The sequence below is a fragment of the Neodiprion virginianus genome, chromosome 2 (assembly GCF_021901495.1).
Source record: "Neodiprion virginianus isolate iyNeoVirg1 chromosome 2, iyNeoVirg1.1, whole genome shotgun sequence".
Lineage (NCBI taxonomy): Eukaryota > Metazoa > Arthropoda > Insecta > Hymenoptera > Diprionidae > Neodiprion > Neodiprion virginianus.
The window spans coordinates 38958895-38975225 of record NC_060878.1 but is presented as its reverse complement, the minus strand read 5'-3'; the positions used below and the strand labels follow the sequence as shown (position 1 = coordinate 38975225).

Below are 16331 nucleotides of genomic sequence, written 5' to 3'. Positions count from 1 at the left end.
CCACGGCTCAACGTTGACGCCCTTTGTTACCCCGGTGGAAAATCAATATTGTGCGAATTGATGCCCGGTGAATGACTCTGGAAATGACGCGGAACGATCCTTCCAAAAACTGTCAATCATTTTCACTGACGGCGTGAAAATACCAATTCCCGAGCAAAGTCCCGAATGTTGAAGAATCTTTTGGATATTTCTCTGGGACAGTGTACCTATAAAATTGTAGTCACCGATATTTTCCTCCGATTTCTTACAAGCTTACACCCTTCTTATAACTTCAAATGCAAGCACGGTTCGAAGAATTCTGGGAATGACGGATAGGATCTGTCGATGCATCGGAAAATTTTATTTTATAGCGTGTTATTTGCCCGTGGGATGCAAACTCGAGTTGTCTGTGGGCTGAAATTTAGAGCTTATAAGGTATGCAAAACAGCGTGCTTGCAACAATGTTTCTTTACTGCCTCCGCTGAGTAAAACTAATTTCGTGGTATTAGCTTAAATTCGGGAGGGATGTAAACGTCCCGCCCTCCTTTGACACGGGGCAACGAACCCTGTCAGCGAAACGATGCCAGACGGATCTGATAAAAATAACCCCAACTTATCAGTCCAAGGGTGAAGAAGTTCGCGTAAAAATGACAGAGGTGCTTGCGAGTCTCTCTTGGCTTATCTCTAATCTTATCGCGGCTTGTCAACTCAGTTATTCGCTAATCAAGCAATGATCAACGAATTGGGGAGGAAACGTCGACCACCAAAAATCAAAAATGTATTTATTATTCCCGATTCGCGTCTCGCCTCGAGTACCGAACGCATGTTTTCAGAACCTGTTCGGTCCGACTAGCGAAATTTACTCAGGCCGCGTGCGACAAATTGGCTTCTGGTAGCGACATGGGTATCGGACACGAAACCGTTGTAAAGAAAACATGAAAAAGAAACTCTCGCCGCGTTGACTCGCCGACGGAAGGATTGAGTGATACCGGTAATTGACAGACCGGGTCAGGAACACGAGCTTGGCTTCGCGATGTCGTAATATCGAAGACAAATGGCTGAAATAGTCATTTACAAATACATCCCCGGTACTCCTTCAAACGGATTATTTAAATTTTCGGCAAATGACTGTGAAACCGAAATTATGGAAAGCGTTATTACTGGGTTACAGCCACTGAACAGTTCCGAATAACAAGTTCGGTATTCCAAATGCCGTAATTTGTTTCGTGACGTCGAACGTGAGATTCTATTCTATCTTATATCTATGACTGGCCTTTCACGATTACCTAAAATATCTGCGACATTCCTAATCGTTTCGCTAAATATTTGCTCGCGATTTATTGCTCCTAGTCGCGAGTGGAATAGTTCTGAACTATGCAACTTGAATAAAAGTTCCTTACATGGAGTACACGTGGCCGCGGAATTCACGCAAGTTTTCATCTATGTTGTGACGTTTACAAATAAATGCAAGGCTGCGAATATTCCTTGGTAATTGGCCTTGAAATCGCAGAAATCCAGGATAATGGAGATGGTGATAAAACCGTTCAACCGGCTAGAAACGAGTGTCGTAAAGAAGAGGAGCCTGGGAATAAGTCAGACGCCAGAAATGTTATGCAGAAAAAATAAATTATTACATCAATGTTTGACGGATGCGGTGTGGAACAAAAACTAATTAACTAGAAATTTATTCGTCGAGTCGAGTTTTAACACTGTATTACATATTCACGGTTCGACAGGTTGATTATTTCTGCGAGGTAGAAAAAAACAAAAAAATTTCTTCGCATATTTGTTGCGACAAAGTCGCGGAACCGTAAAATTCCGCCAAGTTTATTTATCGGACAAACTATTCGGTTTATTCTTGCTTCCTTTTCTTTTCTCGTCTGCTTTGCTAAAATTGTTTCTGCAGCCGTTCGATCGAACGTTCTGAATTTTCTCGATTATTCACAGCATTTAGGGATGTTTCTTTGAGCCATTGATGAAATTGATTAAATTGGCTGTTTGATGAACGAAATGCCGTAACAGACGAAACCTGTTCAGTGTATAGATCTTATATATTAATTTTCAGTGTCCTCTATTTTAGTTTCGATAGCAAGCTCCTATAGACTCAAGTGAAAACAGATATATTATTATTTCAGAGCGATATTGAAATTTAAACTACGAATTTCGAAGATGTTTCAGGAAAATTCTGATTTGCATGAGATCTTGGACATAGTTTTCCATTTCAACAGAGCGCGTAGAGCTGCCGACTGAAATTTCTTCAGGAACTAACAGCGGCGCCTGCGCTTAGCGAAAACCGACCACATTGATTTACCGGGATGCGTTTGCCGCCAGAGAAATTTCTGCAGCTCGGCTTGTTGCGTTAAATTACAACATTTCTTTTTCCCATCTCCATATGTATGAAACTGTCAACTGAAACCCAGTCACGTATGCACCGGGTTATATGTTCATGCATATTAAACGTGAAAAACAGGAAAAGGGAGATAAAAAAAATTGGTTCGAATTTGAGGCAAAATACGACAGATTCTTGCCGCAAAAAAAAAAGGGAGTTAAAATATGCACCCCGTACCGCGGAATATGTATACATTCTTATTTCTCGAACGAGGATTACAAGTTCGGTTATATCATTGCTGGGGATGGAATGAGTTGATTTTTTTTAACAGTACAGAAATGCGACTCGCTGTGAAAATATTCAGTGAGGCGTTTTCATCCGGGTGCAATATACGCGACTGAAAAAGGGGTGAATTTGTGCGAGAAACAGGGTTTCGAATAATAAACTTCACTAAAGTGGTTCACTCTCGACCTTTGAATTACGATCGTATAAAAAATCGGTTTACGGTTAGAGCAGAAACGCGTTTTGGAACAGAAAGATAAATCATCACGTTATTATCGAGAAAAGAAATTCATTGTTCTTCTCTTTCCCGTTGAACTTTGATCTTGAATTTAGCTCCCGCAAGCTCAGCAATTCGACGAATCGATCCAAGGCAACTTCGAACATTACAAGCTCTTTGTAATCAAGGACAAACCAAACACATTCGATTGATTCCATTTCGTCGTTTCAAAGTTCAGATTCGAGGTTACCTACCAACTGTAGGACTTAAATTAGCGCTTTGATAGTTTGGAGAAGCGCGCAGCTGCTGCCTTCGTACCACAATTAACGAGGCGAGGGATGAAGGAGGACTTGACGGGGAGTAAAATTGAAGCTGTCACACGTAGATGAAACCTTCGCTTCTTTTGTTATAGAAAAAAACATTTTATTACATTCATCTACGAACATGGTTTAATTTTATGTGTATATATTTATATATGTGTTTGTGTGTGTGCGGTAACAACCTTGCCCTCCGATAATTTTACACCGTCGGGATGTGTTGAAAGCCGCAAGAAGCTCGGCTCGGAAGAGGGTTGAGCTCGGCCTGGGGTGAAATACGGAACGTTTTCCCCCCTTGGATGTAAAGACAGTATCGAAAACGAAGAGGAAATATCCAAAACGAAACCGTGATAGTGTCAGATCCCGAGTGACCTCTGATCAGTCGTGTATCATTGCATTACTCTTTTATTCATTTCACCCAATTTGATATGTTGATGGTTATAGTGAACAAATATATGTATCGCTAATCGTTATTCAACAACGGTTATTTCCACGGGCCGCTGACTCCCTTAACCGATTCGAAAATATTCAACCAAATTTGCATCCCATCAAATATATATGTATATATATATATATTGAATATTTTCGTGTCTATCGATTGATATTATTATTATTATTATTATTATGTATTATATTCCATGTATGTATATATATATATATGTAGTTAATGATTATTAATCAATTTTATATTGGGGTACGTTTATACGAGTTTAATTCGAACCTTTTTATCTATACAATTGAAATCTGTGGTTATATTTACGTTTTATTAGAATTTATCTGTAAATTTTCATTTATATATTTTTAGCTTCTTTTTTTTTTAATCTATTCTCGCCTCGCTATAGGACTTACGATCTTAATTCTAGAGAGTTAGCGACTACCCTTATATTCATTTCCTGCACCATGCTCCGTAAGTAGGATTTGATTATTACCTCATCTTTTCTCTCCTTAATCCGAACGCAGTACAACTATGCAAGTATGTTATAACGTATGTACACTTAACCTGTAGCCATTCCTTAAACACTGTATACCTATGTTTAATGTAAACCCGCCGGACGTAAACCGAATATACGAATAGGTAAATTACACAAGGTATCTAGCCGCGAGTTTTTCGACTCGTTATACTCAAATTATCACATGGGTCGAACAGAATCGACCTTCTTACGAGTACCTACTCCGGTACGACGCAAATCGTACAGCGATACGTCCTCGGTGATGAAGTAGCTATCGTCGCAATTCCAACGTGTCGCAGCGCGCGGATCGCCGGATCGTAACGATCCCTGCTCACGCAACCAAGCGAAGTAAGCGATTGTCGAGCGCAATGCCGTGCCGCTAGTAATTCCGACCTTCGACCCCCTCCGTCATCCGCAAATTCTCGATCCGAGGCGAACCGCCCTCCGTCATCCCTCTTCGAAAACGGAAAAGCTAGAGCGGCGTTTCGTCCTCGCGGAGTTACCTGGGCGTCGAGGGAGGCGGCGGCGGTCATACGGCACTTCCGGCGTGGTAGCCGCCCTTCCCGGTCACCCCGGGACCACGCTTCCGCTTCTCGCACTCCAGGGTGCTGAACGTGTTCTGGGCGATCTGGGACTTCCTCTTCGGGTTCTGGAGCGTCATGCTCCGCTGACTCGAGTTCGAACTCGAGCTGGTCCCCGGCTCCGAGACACCGAGGATGCCGGAGTGGATGGTCCCGAAGTTCTGGTATATGAACTGCGACTGGATCGCCGATACCGTCGTGTTCTGGTGGTGCTTCAGTGTTATGGGCACCGTCTGTCCGGCCAGGCTGTTGTACTGGGTGTCGAACCCGAAGGAGGTGTCCAGGAGGGACTCGCCCTTTTCCGCGTACCCGCCGAGTCTCGAGTCCAGGAGGCCTTCCTTGTCGGCGAAACCGCTGAGTCTCGAATCGACCACGCTCTGTTCACCGCGGCCGGAAAATTCCGTGTACCTTGGCTCGGCGCCGACGGCGTGATCCTTGCCGTCGGTAAACGCGATCATGTTCTGCCTCGAGCCCGAGAGTATTCTCGAGTCCATGAGACTCTCTTTATCGGCGAATCCGCTCAGTCGAGAGTCGATTATGCTCTGTTCTGGCTTGTCGACGAACGTGAAACGCGGATCGACGCCTTTGTTGCTGTCGCCGTACGCCGGCAACATGTTCGACAGGTCCGTTTTGTCCACGTAACTTATCGCCTGCGGATTTGACGCGCATATGTCCGGGGCCGTTTTGCACAGCAGCGAAGTACCCTCTTCCGGCAGACGTTGGGGGCCTGTAAAAGGATTTAAAGCTCCAATGAATGCTGTTTATTGACGGGTGATTACCTATGCTGTGTCAATCGCGAAAGCTAACGCTATTTAGGACTTCTGTGAGCATGCTAATCGGTCTTTTCGTGCCAAAGTATCGCCGATAGGTATCCGAAGTTCGATGAAGCTGTCACAATGAATCAGACTTTGTTCGGTTTTCACCTTCTAACGGTTTAAATAAAGATCAAAAATCCAACTTGGCGAATAAGCTTCTCACGAAGTCCTTTCACCAAATATCAGCGGAACATCGTCAAGTACGCAAACTTTTCACCAAGCTCCATCAAACGAATCCACCTTCTATTGGTACAACCCCGACTCCGTTAGAATTGCATTTTGAGAGGAAACACGTTTCAGGGAGTACAAGAAGAGACGAAACGGGACGACGATACGATTCAACCCCACGTCTCGTAGGACGTAGAAGGATCATGCATCGGTGTACGTAGGTACCTGTGTGGTACCTGGGTACACGGTCCTCCTCTCTTCTTGTTTATCTTGAGAAAAGGATTCTGCCGGACAGAGAGCGAGTTGGTCCGGACGAAGTGATACGTGTATGCGGGGCTAGGTCGCAATTTGAGCTCACCTTTTGTTGCCTGGTGAAATCCGCGACTCTGCGGTGGTCCCGGAGACTTTTGGTGAGCTCTAACGAGGTACTCGGAGCTGAGGCCTCGCTGTTCCCGAAGCTTTCGTTCGGCCCCCGGCACCATGACCCGCACCTGGAGAACGAAGTGGAAGTTTGAATGTTTTTTAACAGTGACGTCGCACCACGGCATCGTTTACGCGCGCTGCCGTTTCACCCCCTGCACATGGGTTTTGTGAAATTTTTTCAAGCCTGGATAGCTACGATTCAAGCAGCCGGCTTTTTTGTCTCATTCGAGTTTTTATAACGCGACTGCATATGCGGACCACCGATTTAAGCCGGTGATTAGTCGAGGCTGGCTTGGTGCCGGCTGATCGAAATGGGGAAATCGAATTTCCAGACGGATTATGGCGCGCTGTTAACCGACCGGATAGCGCTCTCGATAATGATCGATACATTCGTGAAACACGGCGGTTAACGCAGTTAGGCCGGCGAACGGTTCATCGTCAATTTGCGATCTGCAGATTTGGCGGAGAAGGCCGGACACAGTCCGTTCTCGTGCGTAAAAAATGCGAGGCCACTCACCATGTCCTCGACGGTGGGAAAACGGGCCATGTAACCCGACACCGTGAGCAGCGCGGCAACTTCGGCGAGGATCAGGGCGAGGCCGGAAAGCTGGAGGCACCAGCCGTACTGGTATTGCGGAAGACCGTTCTCGTCGAACTGCGACCTGGAGGTCGAGGGAAAGACGTTGTACTTCCGGGGCAGCTCGAGGGAGGCATCCGAGAGAGCGGAGGCCAGGACGAAGAGGCCGCCGCCCAGGGAGAGTCCTGGAACATGGGCGATATCAAAATTTCATGGTGAGATTGATGGGTGCGAAGAAGGGAAAAGAAACCGCGTCAACTTCCGTTTCCTCTCTCGCGCGTTTCGCCCAAACTAACGAGAGTAATTTTGCAGGGATGCGTCATCCGTTTTCACGGACATCTGTATCACGGGGGTGTGCGAATAAGGCGATGGAGTTTCCCCGTTGGGGTTTCCTTGCTTCCTTCCATTCTTCCAGCGGGGAAATAAAAAGGCACCGGGAAGATATGACAAAAACCCTAATGGACTTACAATATAATACGGGTCTTTGGTTTCCAGGCCGAGTATATAGCCGGCCGAGCGACTAGGCGTATAGTGGGTCGGTCGTATAGTCGCCTTGCAGCCCTGGGTAAGCCATGGGGTGAGAGGGATTTGGGACGAGAGGATCGAGGGTGGAAAGAGGGGAAACTGCTATCCATCTCGGTCCACGGCAAAGAGCTATTTTTTGCCCCGAAACCCCCGATGTAAATCTGTTCGCTACATTATTAATACAGTCGTTGGTAACGAAAAAAAAAAAAAAAACAAACGTTGTTTAGTATTTTATTGCGGACCCACGCTCCGTGTAATTATCTCGTCGGGTTATTTATAACCCTCTACCGACTATCTATCAGGGCTACTGTTTTACGGTTATGGGAAACTTGACAAGCTGGAAAATTGCTCCGTTATGTGAGTTGAAAACAATTTTTTTAAACAAGAAAACAAACACCGTATACTTAATTACACCTTGATGTTCAAGGTATTTGAATATTTTTAATCCATTGCTATTGGAATAAGCTCAGAAATAAGATCAACAAAAAATCTCCGACATCCTGGTTGGGAATGTTATTTGCAGTCTGATTCCTTCCTTTTTGTTTTGTGTTTGCACAGCTAATTGAAATCTTATATTCCATAAATTGTAATTCGTTCATCGGTTTATTACATGAAATAAAAAGTCTGCTGATACATGAGATTTGAAAGTGTGATTTTCACTTTATTTATTTATCGTTTGTCGCGTAAAATTATAACATACAAAGGTAATTCGAACTTGAAATGTCGGAATGTTTATCATTCTCAGCCAACGACAATCAATCTGCGGTTTAAATGCCAACGTATCTCAGTCTTCTTTTTTTTACTCTCTCATTAATTACGTTTTTCTCATTTGATTAGTACTATTTTCGTTTCTTCCCCTGTTTTTCCTCCTTCTTTTCCGTGAACCCCCGTTTCCGCGCTCGCTTGTTTCACCCTCGGCGTATTCGCTACACAAATGTATACACAAGCCGCAGGTACACACAAAAAGGTATATAAAAAGAGGAAGAAAAAAAAAAACACCGCATAAAAAATAAAACGAAATTACCGCTCAACCGCTCCGTGGTCTTTTTCTTTTTTCACTTTCTTTCACCCTTACGGAACAGCCCTTTATTCTCAATTGTTGACCTAGTATCACGGTACAGAGCAGTTATTATCGGCTGACATCTTTATTTATACAATCTTGCGTAAACAAAACACAAAATTACTTTACATTCTCAACGTGTATGATATTTGTAGGAAACGTAATCAGAGTTAAAAGATGGAGAAGGAGGATCAAAGAATACATAACATAACTCGGTGTATTAAATCGGGATAAAATTATTATTTCCTTATTGTATATTTGCAATATTCATAACTTCAGAGCTTGCATAATCTCTCATGGCGATACATGCGACAATTTTAATCAACGGAAATTATTCATCGTCTCACGAGCAAAAACCAGAAGAAGCTCTGATTCGCGGTTTTCGGTACATCGCTTCTCCGCTTCTCTCATCCGAAAAGCTCTTGGCTGAGACTATTTCAAAGGGCGCAAGCTCCGCAGGGTTTCAAGCGTAGTATTTGAATTCGCGTCGCAATTGAAACCAAGAACGTGGCGTACACATCTTGCGACTTGTAACTAATTACGACATACCTTAACTAGAGCTTAGAATTAATTGGTGGACTAGAATTTCCAGGAATTGTGAATAACAGTTGTGAGTTTTTGACAGCAGATTCGATTGTCACTGATTAGTGACGGTTTGTCAGACTCGAATTAAGAAGAGAAAATAATTCAAAGACGGCAGAGAGAGAGAGAGAGAGGGAGAGAGAGAAGAAGAAATGGAAGGAATACGTTCGTCCAGAGTTTTTCAGGGTGGGGCTAAGTAATTTCCGATAAAATTTCCAGGAAACTGGCTTTCAAATGGCGGGGACATCAATCGATGGAATCAGTCATCGGCCGGTCGTTCTGCGCGCAGAATATAAATTGTTGCAATTTTAATTCCGTCTCGAAACGAGCCAATAAACCGGGGGCAACAAAAAGCTCCCTACAGCAAACGGAAAGCTCGATTTTCACCCCCGTCCTCGCGCAGAACGCCACATCCGACCGTCGACTCGTCGCGAGCGAAGCCGAGCTGACTTATATAAAAAAGAAGGTGAACTCGAAATTTGCATAAGCGTCAAGCCGAGCTTACGACGAAATCGCGCCGTTTCGGAATCAGGTTCAAGATCAATCTCGTCTTCAGATATCGGATATTTTTTTCAGCTCAGATCAGGGGGTTGAGAGGGGGTGGAGGGGTGGAGGGGTGGAGGGAATCGTTCATTTGCATTATTCGGATCCTGGATGTTCCACATCAGACACTCGAGTCCCCGCCCGAGTCTAGAACTAGGCATTTTTACTACGACTTGGGAAAATCGGGCACATAATGGAGAATTTTCCGGCGCGCCTAACTTGCCGCCGAATATCACCGGGGGATCGATTTTCAAGTTGTTTATCTCGAATATTACACTTTCCAGCCTGCCACCCCTCCGACCGTCGCTTTCGTATATCTTTATAGGCATCGTCAGGATCTACCCTCCAGTAAAACTTGCCGGTTACCCGTATAGCAGGCATCACTTGTTGTGTCGCTTAGGAATATTTTTACACCTCTTCAGCGGTGTCAAAAGGAGAAATTCGCGCCTTAAACTCGGCCGGTAATGCAGGCGGATAAAAATTAACGCGTTTCGGATTTGCAAAGCGGATAATTCGTCGGAACTTTCGAGGCTGAGACACTCTTTGTATTTTGCAATATAAAAGAAACGATGACCGTGAGAATAATTTTTTGGTAAGTAATATATCTCATTTCTCAAGAAATTACAGGAAGTCGTTGATCGTTTCGCTATACCGAGAAATATTTCGTACATGTATAATATGTATAACGGAAAACCATTTGGTAGAGTAAAAGCAGTGAATTCCTGCTTTTCTTCGGCAGGAAGCAATCGAGCTTTGTACGTTGTAGTATCGGGGAGGAAAAAAAAGGTGAAGTATAGTCGGAAACGAAGAGGCGAATTTTGTAAAACGCTGCTTAATTCCGAATACCCGGACTTTTCAATCAGCGAGAAGAAATGTGAGGGAGCTTGGAATGTGAATCGACTGATTAGAGGAACGCTAACTTTTGCAAGTGCAATCAGTATCAGGGAACGGAATGCGTAAACTTAACCAAACACGTTTCGCAATTGTCTCTCGGTTTTCGGGTAACTGTTGCTAATCCAAACGTCATGTTTGTGCCGGCACGGTAGGGTTGGAAATGATATGGATTAGGCGAGCGTTTCTCAGACTGTTTACCAATTAGTTCTAGTTAGCGATACACGTGTTCCAGAGCCTCTAATGCGGAAGGGCGGCGTTTCCGCGACTCCGGAGGATTCTGGGAGCTCGTGAAATCCCGGCAAGAAACGTCTTCGCAGGGTCAAAAGGACGAGAAACGTCGGACTCCGTCCCATGGTCAGTAAAACAGTTTCCTCTTGATTATTGCTGATTGTACGACAAGAAATCGAGCAGCTCGTCGGAGAACATTTCCGAGAATCGGCGGAGTGAGAATCTTCAATCAAGTCATCTCAGGAGATGCACCTCAATTAGTGTACGAGATAATTTTCGACTATTTTGAATGTTTTCGCATTCGTAAAGTAAAGTAGCAACAACCTTAGGAAAAATAAAAGGGAGACAGGATAATGATCAGAAAAAAACACGTTGTTTTTATTTTTTGCGAGAGAAGAAATAACTAGATTGGAGGGAAATGAGTTATCGGCAAAGTTGAATCCGTTATACACAATTCGCAAGCTCAGCCGTTGTGTTTCTCGGATTTTACGCGACGTCCGTTCAGCTCCGTTGTAATTTTCTTTCTCACCACTTGGGTCGAGTAAAATAGAATGAATGAAACTCGAGGGTGATGTGGGGGTTATTGCTATTTTTGCCGAGTCGACTCGACGCGAGACAGAGCGAACGAGTCTCGTTTATTGAAAGTAGATCCGTGCCTGACACATCTCGATTTCCTTTTATCTTAGGAGTGTTTATTTTCTTCACACGTTTCGTATATTCCGTTTTATTTGTTCGTTGCCATCCCCAACCCGTTTTCACCCCAATCTTAGGGCAAATATTTGCCGCCGGGGGTGGAACCCCCTCGACCTTAGCAGCCCGGCCTCTCCGCGAAGGGTAAATAACTTTTTTTGCAAGTCAACTGCCAGCCTCAGAATTGAGCACTCGCGTCTCTCGTTCGTTCGCAAGTGTATACAATATTATATGCGGGCTTGGGTTCCGTGTTCGTTGTACATACAATATATATATATACGTATATTTACACAACTATATAGTATAAGCCTCGATGACTATTTCCCCCCCCCCCTGCAGAATGTAGATGGTATATCTTTCCAAGTCCCGTTCAAGGGTTCTTATAACAAACTTTGGTCGTTTCTAGACTCTCGAGGATGATCGATCACTTTTCAAACGAAAGCTCGATTCAAGTTTCAATTTGTACCTCCCCTTATACATCTTTTTGCCAATTCGTGCGAAAAGAAGGGTTTGAGGAGGTAAAAAAAACGAACCGCGCAGCTTGAAAAGAAGACGACGAAGAAGAAGAAGGATTAAGCTGTTAATGCGCCCTGAACTCCACGCCGGTTCGATAATGCTCAATACGATACACCGAAGACGCTAATTATTGCCCCCCAACTTTCCCAACGACCGTGTATCTGTATCTCAACTGTCCCGACTATATTCAACTTGTCCGACTCCCTGCTTTCGATCGATGTAAGAATCAGCCGTCGCGGAATAAAACCGGATTTCCTCACCCGGCCGAGTTAAGCCGTAATAAGTTAATTATTGGCAAATTGGTCCTACGGTCAATATGAGTTACACTCAATTAACTGATAACCTGATTAAGTCAGTACCGCGCTCTTCTATAAGATCCTCGACCAGCCGTCGTGGCTAATGAAGCTACTTCCGGCAACGCGGAGACTAACCGTGGTGAAAGTTTTTCCCCAAAACCTCGTGAAAAATGTTGAGGAACGTGTCAATCGGAAGATCGAATTGTCGAGAAGAAAATTGAAAAGCATCAAAGTTAGGATGACGTTGAAACTTCAAAAGGACACAGGAACATAAAATTCTTCCGACAATGTACTTTTCAAATCGTTTCCAAAGCGTCGAGAACCGTCAAAATTTGTGTTCGAAAACCTTCCAGAAATTCGAATTTCCATTGTACGGGCGTTGCAACGCAGCATCAGAGTCCAAGCCGATGCGATTAAAGATCTCATTGTCATTGCGATTATAGAGCGGGTATCTTAATCTTTTTACGCGGTTTCCTTTATCCTCTCCAAGTTTCTGTTTTCACTGTGCTTCGAAACGGCGACGCGGTGAGTCAGAGTTTGAATACCGAGTCGACGGACGCTTCTTACATGTAAGATTTTCTCTAGGTAAGAACTTGTTACTGCGAGTTGGACTTGCAGCAGCGTTAATATCCGGCCTCGAAATGCACCGAGTGTTAACCTGAGGCGCAAAAAAAAAAAAAAAAAAACAGCTTTTATACATTTCGAACGCGTCTCTTGTCCACATGACGACGCGGAAGGCCGAAGGTGGAAATTCCGATTCCGACAGCGTGGCGAGCTTATTGCTGAGATTAACGGGGGATCGAGAAGCTGTATGCGGATCGAATGATGCGGCTGGTGCGAATGTGGTTCGATTCTTCGATCACCGCCGAGCTCAATTCCGTCCGGATTAATACACCCGCCTGTCGATAATGCGGGTTCGCAACCTCCCCTCACCCCCCTCGCCACCTCATACCTATCGGTATTCATCAATGAACCCCCATCCCTCACCCATCGGCTCCGAAGGCCTGCAAGCTGTAACCCTGCAGCCGAGCGGAGATTCCACGTTTATTAATTGATTGCGGTCGCCGGTGTCATTTTAATTATGGGCATGAATAATTAGCCGCATTCTCCGCTCTGCTGCACCCTACGGCTGCTTGTCCTGTCCGAGTTATTAACGACCACGTCGTTGCTGCTGCCCGACTCGAGCAACATTGTTTCTGCGTTCGGTATTCGGGGATATTGTCAATTTTCTGATAATGTTAAAGGCTATTTGAACACTCGGCTTATTACGATGTTTTATTTTATTCATCGCTTACAGACACTCTGAAACTAGTTTATAGGAATGTTCTTCTTTTTTCCCGATGTTAATAAATTTGTCAAGTACAGACGAGAAATTTTTTTCTCCTACTTTAGAAGTGTCGTCGTATTTTTTCAATTTATACGACTTTCACCGAGGTTTTCCAAATCATCGCCCTGCGACACACCGGTGTAATTAATGCATGCAATCGGGGAATTTATTACAATTTTAAGATCGAATGAATTCCTGGCTTAACTGCGTTTGTTCGCGCGTCTCTAGGAGGCCGATTAATTAATTTAACTGCTACTAGCAGAGCACGACGGAATGGTTTGATTTCAGAATAACCTACTAGTCGTTTCACATTGAACGTAGAGAATGGAATTACAGGAATCGATTTCCATCCACCGTGCAAACGGGTAATCGCAGGTATCATACCCATACTGCAGCTGAAACTCGATTTGTCAACAGCCGAGATTCGATCGCAGACACATGTTTGGTTTGAAAATATTTCCATCGTTTCAATTTCTGCCGACGGAATTGCATCCGTGGAATTAATCGGTCCGTTGTATCGCTCCACCGGTAGTGAAATATGAAAGAAATTCCGTACTGCCAATTAGAGCGTAATTCTCGCCGGCAGCCTCCAATAAAGACGTAAAATAGTTGGTCCGATGTTGTTAGCAGCGTTATATGGACTCGATGTTTCGCTGCAGTATATCGCCGCGTACTCTTAATGAAGGATAACAGATGATAATTAAAAACCCTTCCGGAAATGCCCGGGTATACACGGGCGGAAATAGTTGGAAAGGTGAAATTAACAATACTCGACGTACGCGTTGCAGGGTGGAGGTTGAATCAAAAATTCTATGCATTTAAATAATGGAATCAGGTTTGTACGCATGTACCTGCAGTCTACCAAATTGGGCTCATTTAAATCCATGCAAAATTCACTGACGGTATCAATCAAGACAATAAGGGTGAACATTGTTAAACAACTCACGTGAAAGGGTATCGATTTTAAAAAACAAACAAAATCGCGAATGCACGTCCGCGTTGCGAAAAAATAAAGCTCGACTCTTGTATGCCCGAATGAAAACCAAACAGTTCGCCGAATTTTTTCTCTACTAAAAACGGTTCGCTGAAAAAATCGTAAAAACGGCAACAGTTGTATAATCGTTCTCAAACAGAATTTAATCCCCAATGTGTACAGTATTTATGTATAACATATATACGGAGTCTGTGTACTCGCGCAAATCGAATGAAACATCTCATCGTCACAATGGCGTGAACTCGGCACGGCTTCTTTCATCTACAAAAAGGTGCCTCTCACCTTTCCGCTTGACACGATTTCGCTTCCGTTTAAATCCGTTCGAGGCCAACTCGTGGCCATATTTATTTCCAAGATCGGAAATTTCGTCGAGTCCGGGAAGAAAGTGTTATTTAAAAATACGTCAACGTGCGACTGGATATTTCAAGCGGACGTGCTGATTTTACATTATTTTCTAACTGTAACAATTCTCCGAATATCAATGCCTAAGCGCAACAAAAGGGAACAAAGTGTGTAAGATTTTAATTTGTCATCGTGAAAAGTTGTAAGAGAGGCGCGTGACCGGCTTTGGGAATTTGCGGAGCAAGATTTTGTGACCGCGTCTGCTTCGGTCTCTGTACACACGTGCGTGCGTGTGTGCGTGTGTAAGTTACCGGCACAAAAGAGTGTATAAAGCATTATTATGTAAAAACGAACTCGAGGTATTCTGAAATACAGCTGCGGGAGAGAAGTTCGAGATTTAAGCTTTCAGAAGAAGTTAATATGGCCGCTGATATTATTCGCCCTTCTTTCCCCCGCGCGGCTCTCGAGCTTGCAATAATGTTACGATAACTGGGCCCGTTATTTTCGCGAAACGAACCAGGCACCGTCAGCTGGCATAAAAATGATTCACGATTCGTATAAACTCGTCTAAACTATACGCGAATGTAAATTCACGGAGCCAATTAGCTATCGGGGGCTCGTTATCAGTCCGGCACATTTTCCACCGAGTTAGTCGCGCGGCCGGTTTTGAGTCGATATGTGCAGGTGCCCCCAATGTTGGCCATCCTCCCCTGCGGTAAATAGGGGCAAGATTTACGGCTATTAGTTGGTAAGGGTTCGTTTTGAATATCAAGCAGCCGACCCCGCTCCGCCGTCTATATCACCGCATCGGGCAGCCTGCGTTCAGCCTAACGCCACCCTACGTTTCAACCCCTAAATCATAATATCTCGAGGCTTTTGCCATCGGCTGCACATATTCTAAATCCAGGAAAATTCCTACTCATAGAGGAGACGGTTGCCTCCGTTCTTTATTGATCATCAAAAGTCTTCTCCCGCTCTCGCGAACTCGCAATAACTCATTTTTACCACCGATAAGGGATGTTTCAGGTATACAGGTCGGTCAATAAAGTTGAAAAACAGAAAATGATCAGCTTTATCCTTACCTGTGGTATAAAGTGAATCAAAAACCCTGCATTCTTATCGTAATGATTTAGTGATTAATAATCTCTGACGGCTTACATTACCTTTTATCAATGCCGAATACGTAGCATTGTTCGCACAAATCAACTGACATTGAGTTTCGATTGGGTAAATATATTTTGAAATAAAGCATTAAAAAATTATACAATATACAACCTGTGTTGAATTTACGAAACTTGTTATTCCGGTCAACGATTCTAGAGCTCAATAAAAATGTTAATTTTGGAGATTTCTAGATAATTCGATTACCAGTAAAATGAGCTATGCTTTTTTGAAGTTTAACATACGATGTAATTGTTTCATTAAAATACTGTTGAATAGTTTGATGTCTGAAAAGTTTTTTTTTTTTACTAAACCGAGATTTTTGTTAGTTTTGATATATATATATATATATCATAATATATCATAATATATCATATATATATCATATATATATATATATAGGTATATATATATATATATACCCAGGAGACATTGTTTTGAACTAATTCAACTATATTATAACCTCATCTGAATAAACTGAAAGTTTTATAGCTACCTAGGTTTCCAAAGCTTGTATTTTAACGACTACAATTTG

The 16331-nt window shown here is 43.5% G+C and overlaps 1 protein-coding gene across 7 annotated transcripts in view; it reads right to left on the bottom strand.

Moving 5' to 3' along the window:
- Positions 1-3885: 3885 nt before the first annotated feature.
- LOC124297359 (uncharacterized) overlaps positions 3886-16331 on the bottom strand; it is a 103819-nt gene continuing 91373 nt past the window's right edge. For all 7 annotated transcript variants that reach the window (XM_046748290.1, XM_046748296.1, XM_046748291.1 and 4 more), the window contains 3 exons: positions 6579-6823; positions 5997-6129; positions 3886-5382 (listed from right to left, as the gene is read on the bottom strand). In XM_046748290.1, the coding sequence (XP_046604246.1) occupies positions 4604-5382; positions 5997-6129; positions 6579-6823 (1157 nt within the window). In that variant the 3' untranslated portion in view covers positions 3886-4603. The remainder of the gene's footprint in view (positions 5383-5996; positions 6130-6578; positions 6824-16331) is intronic.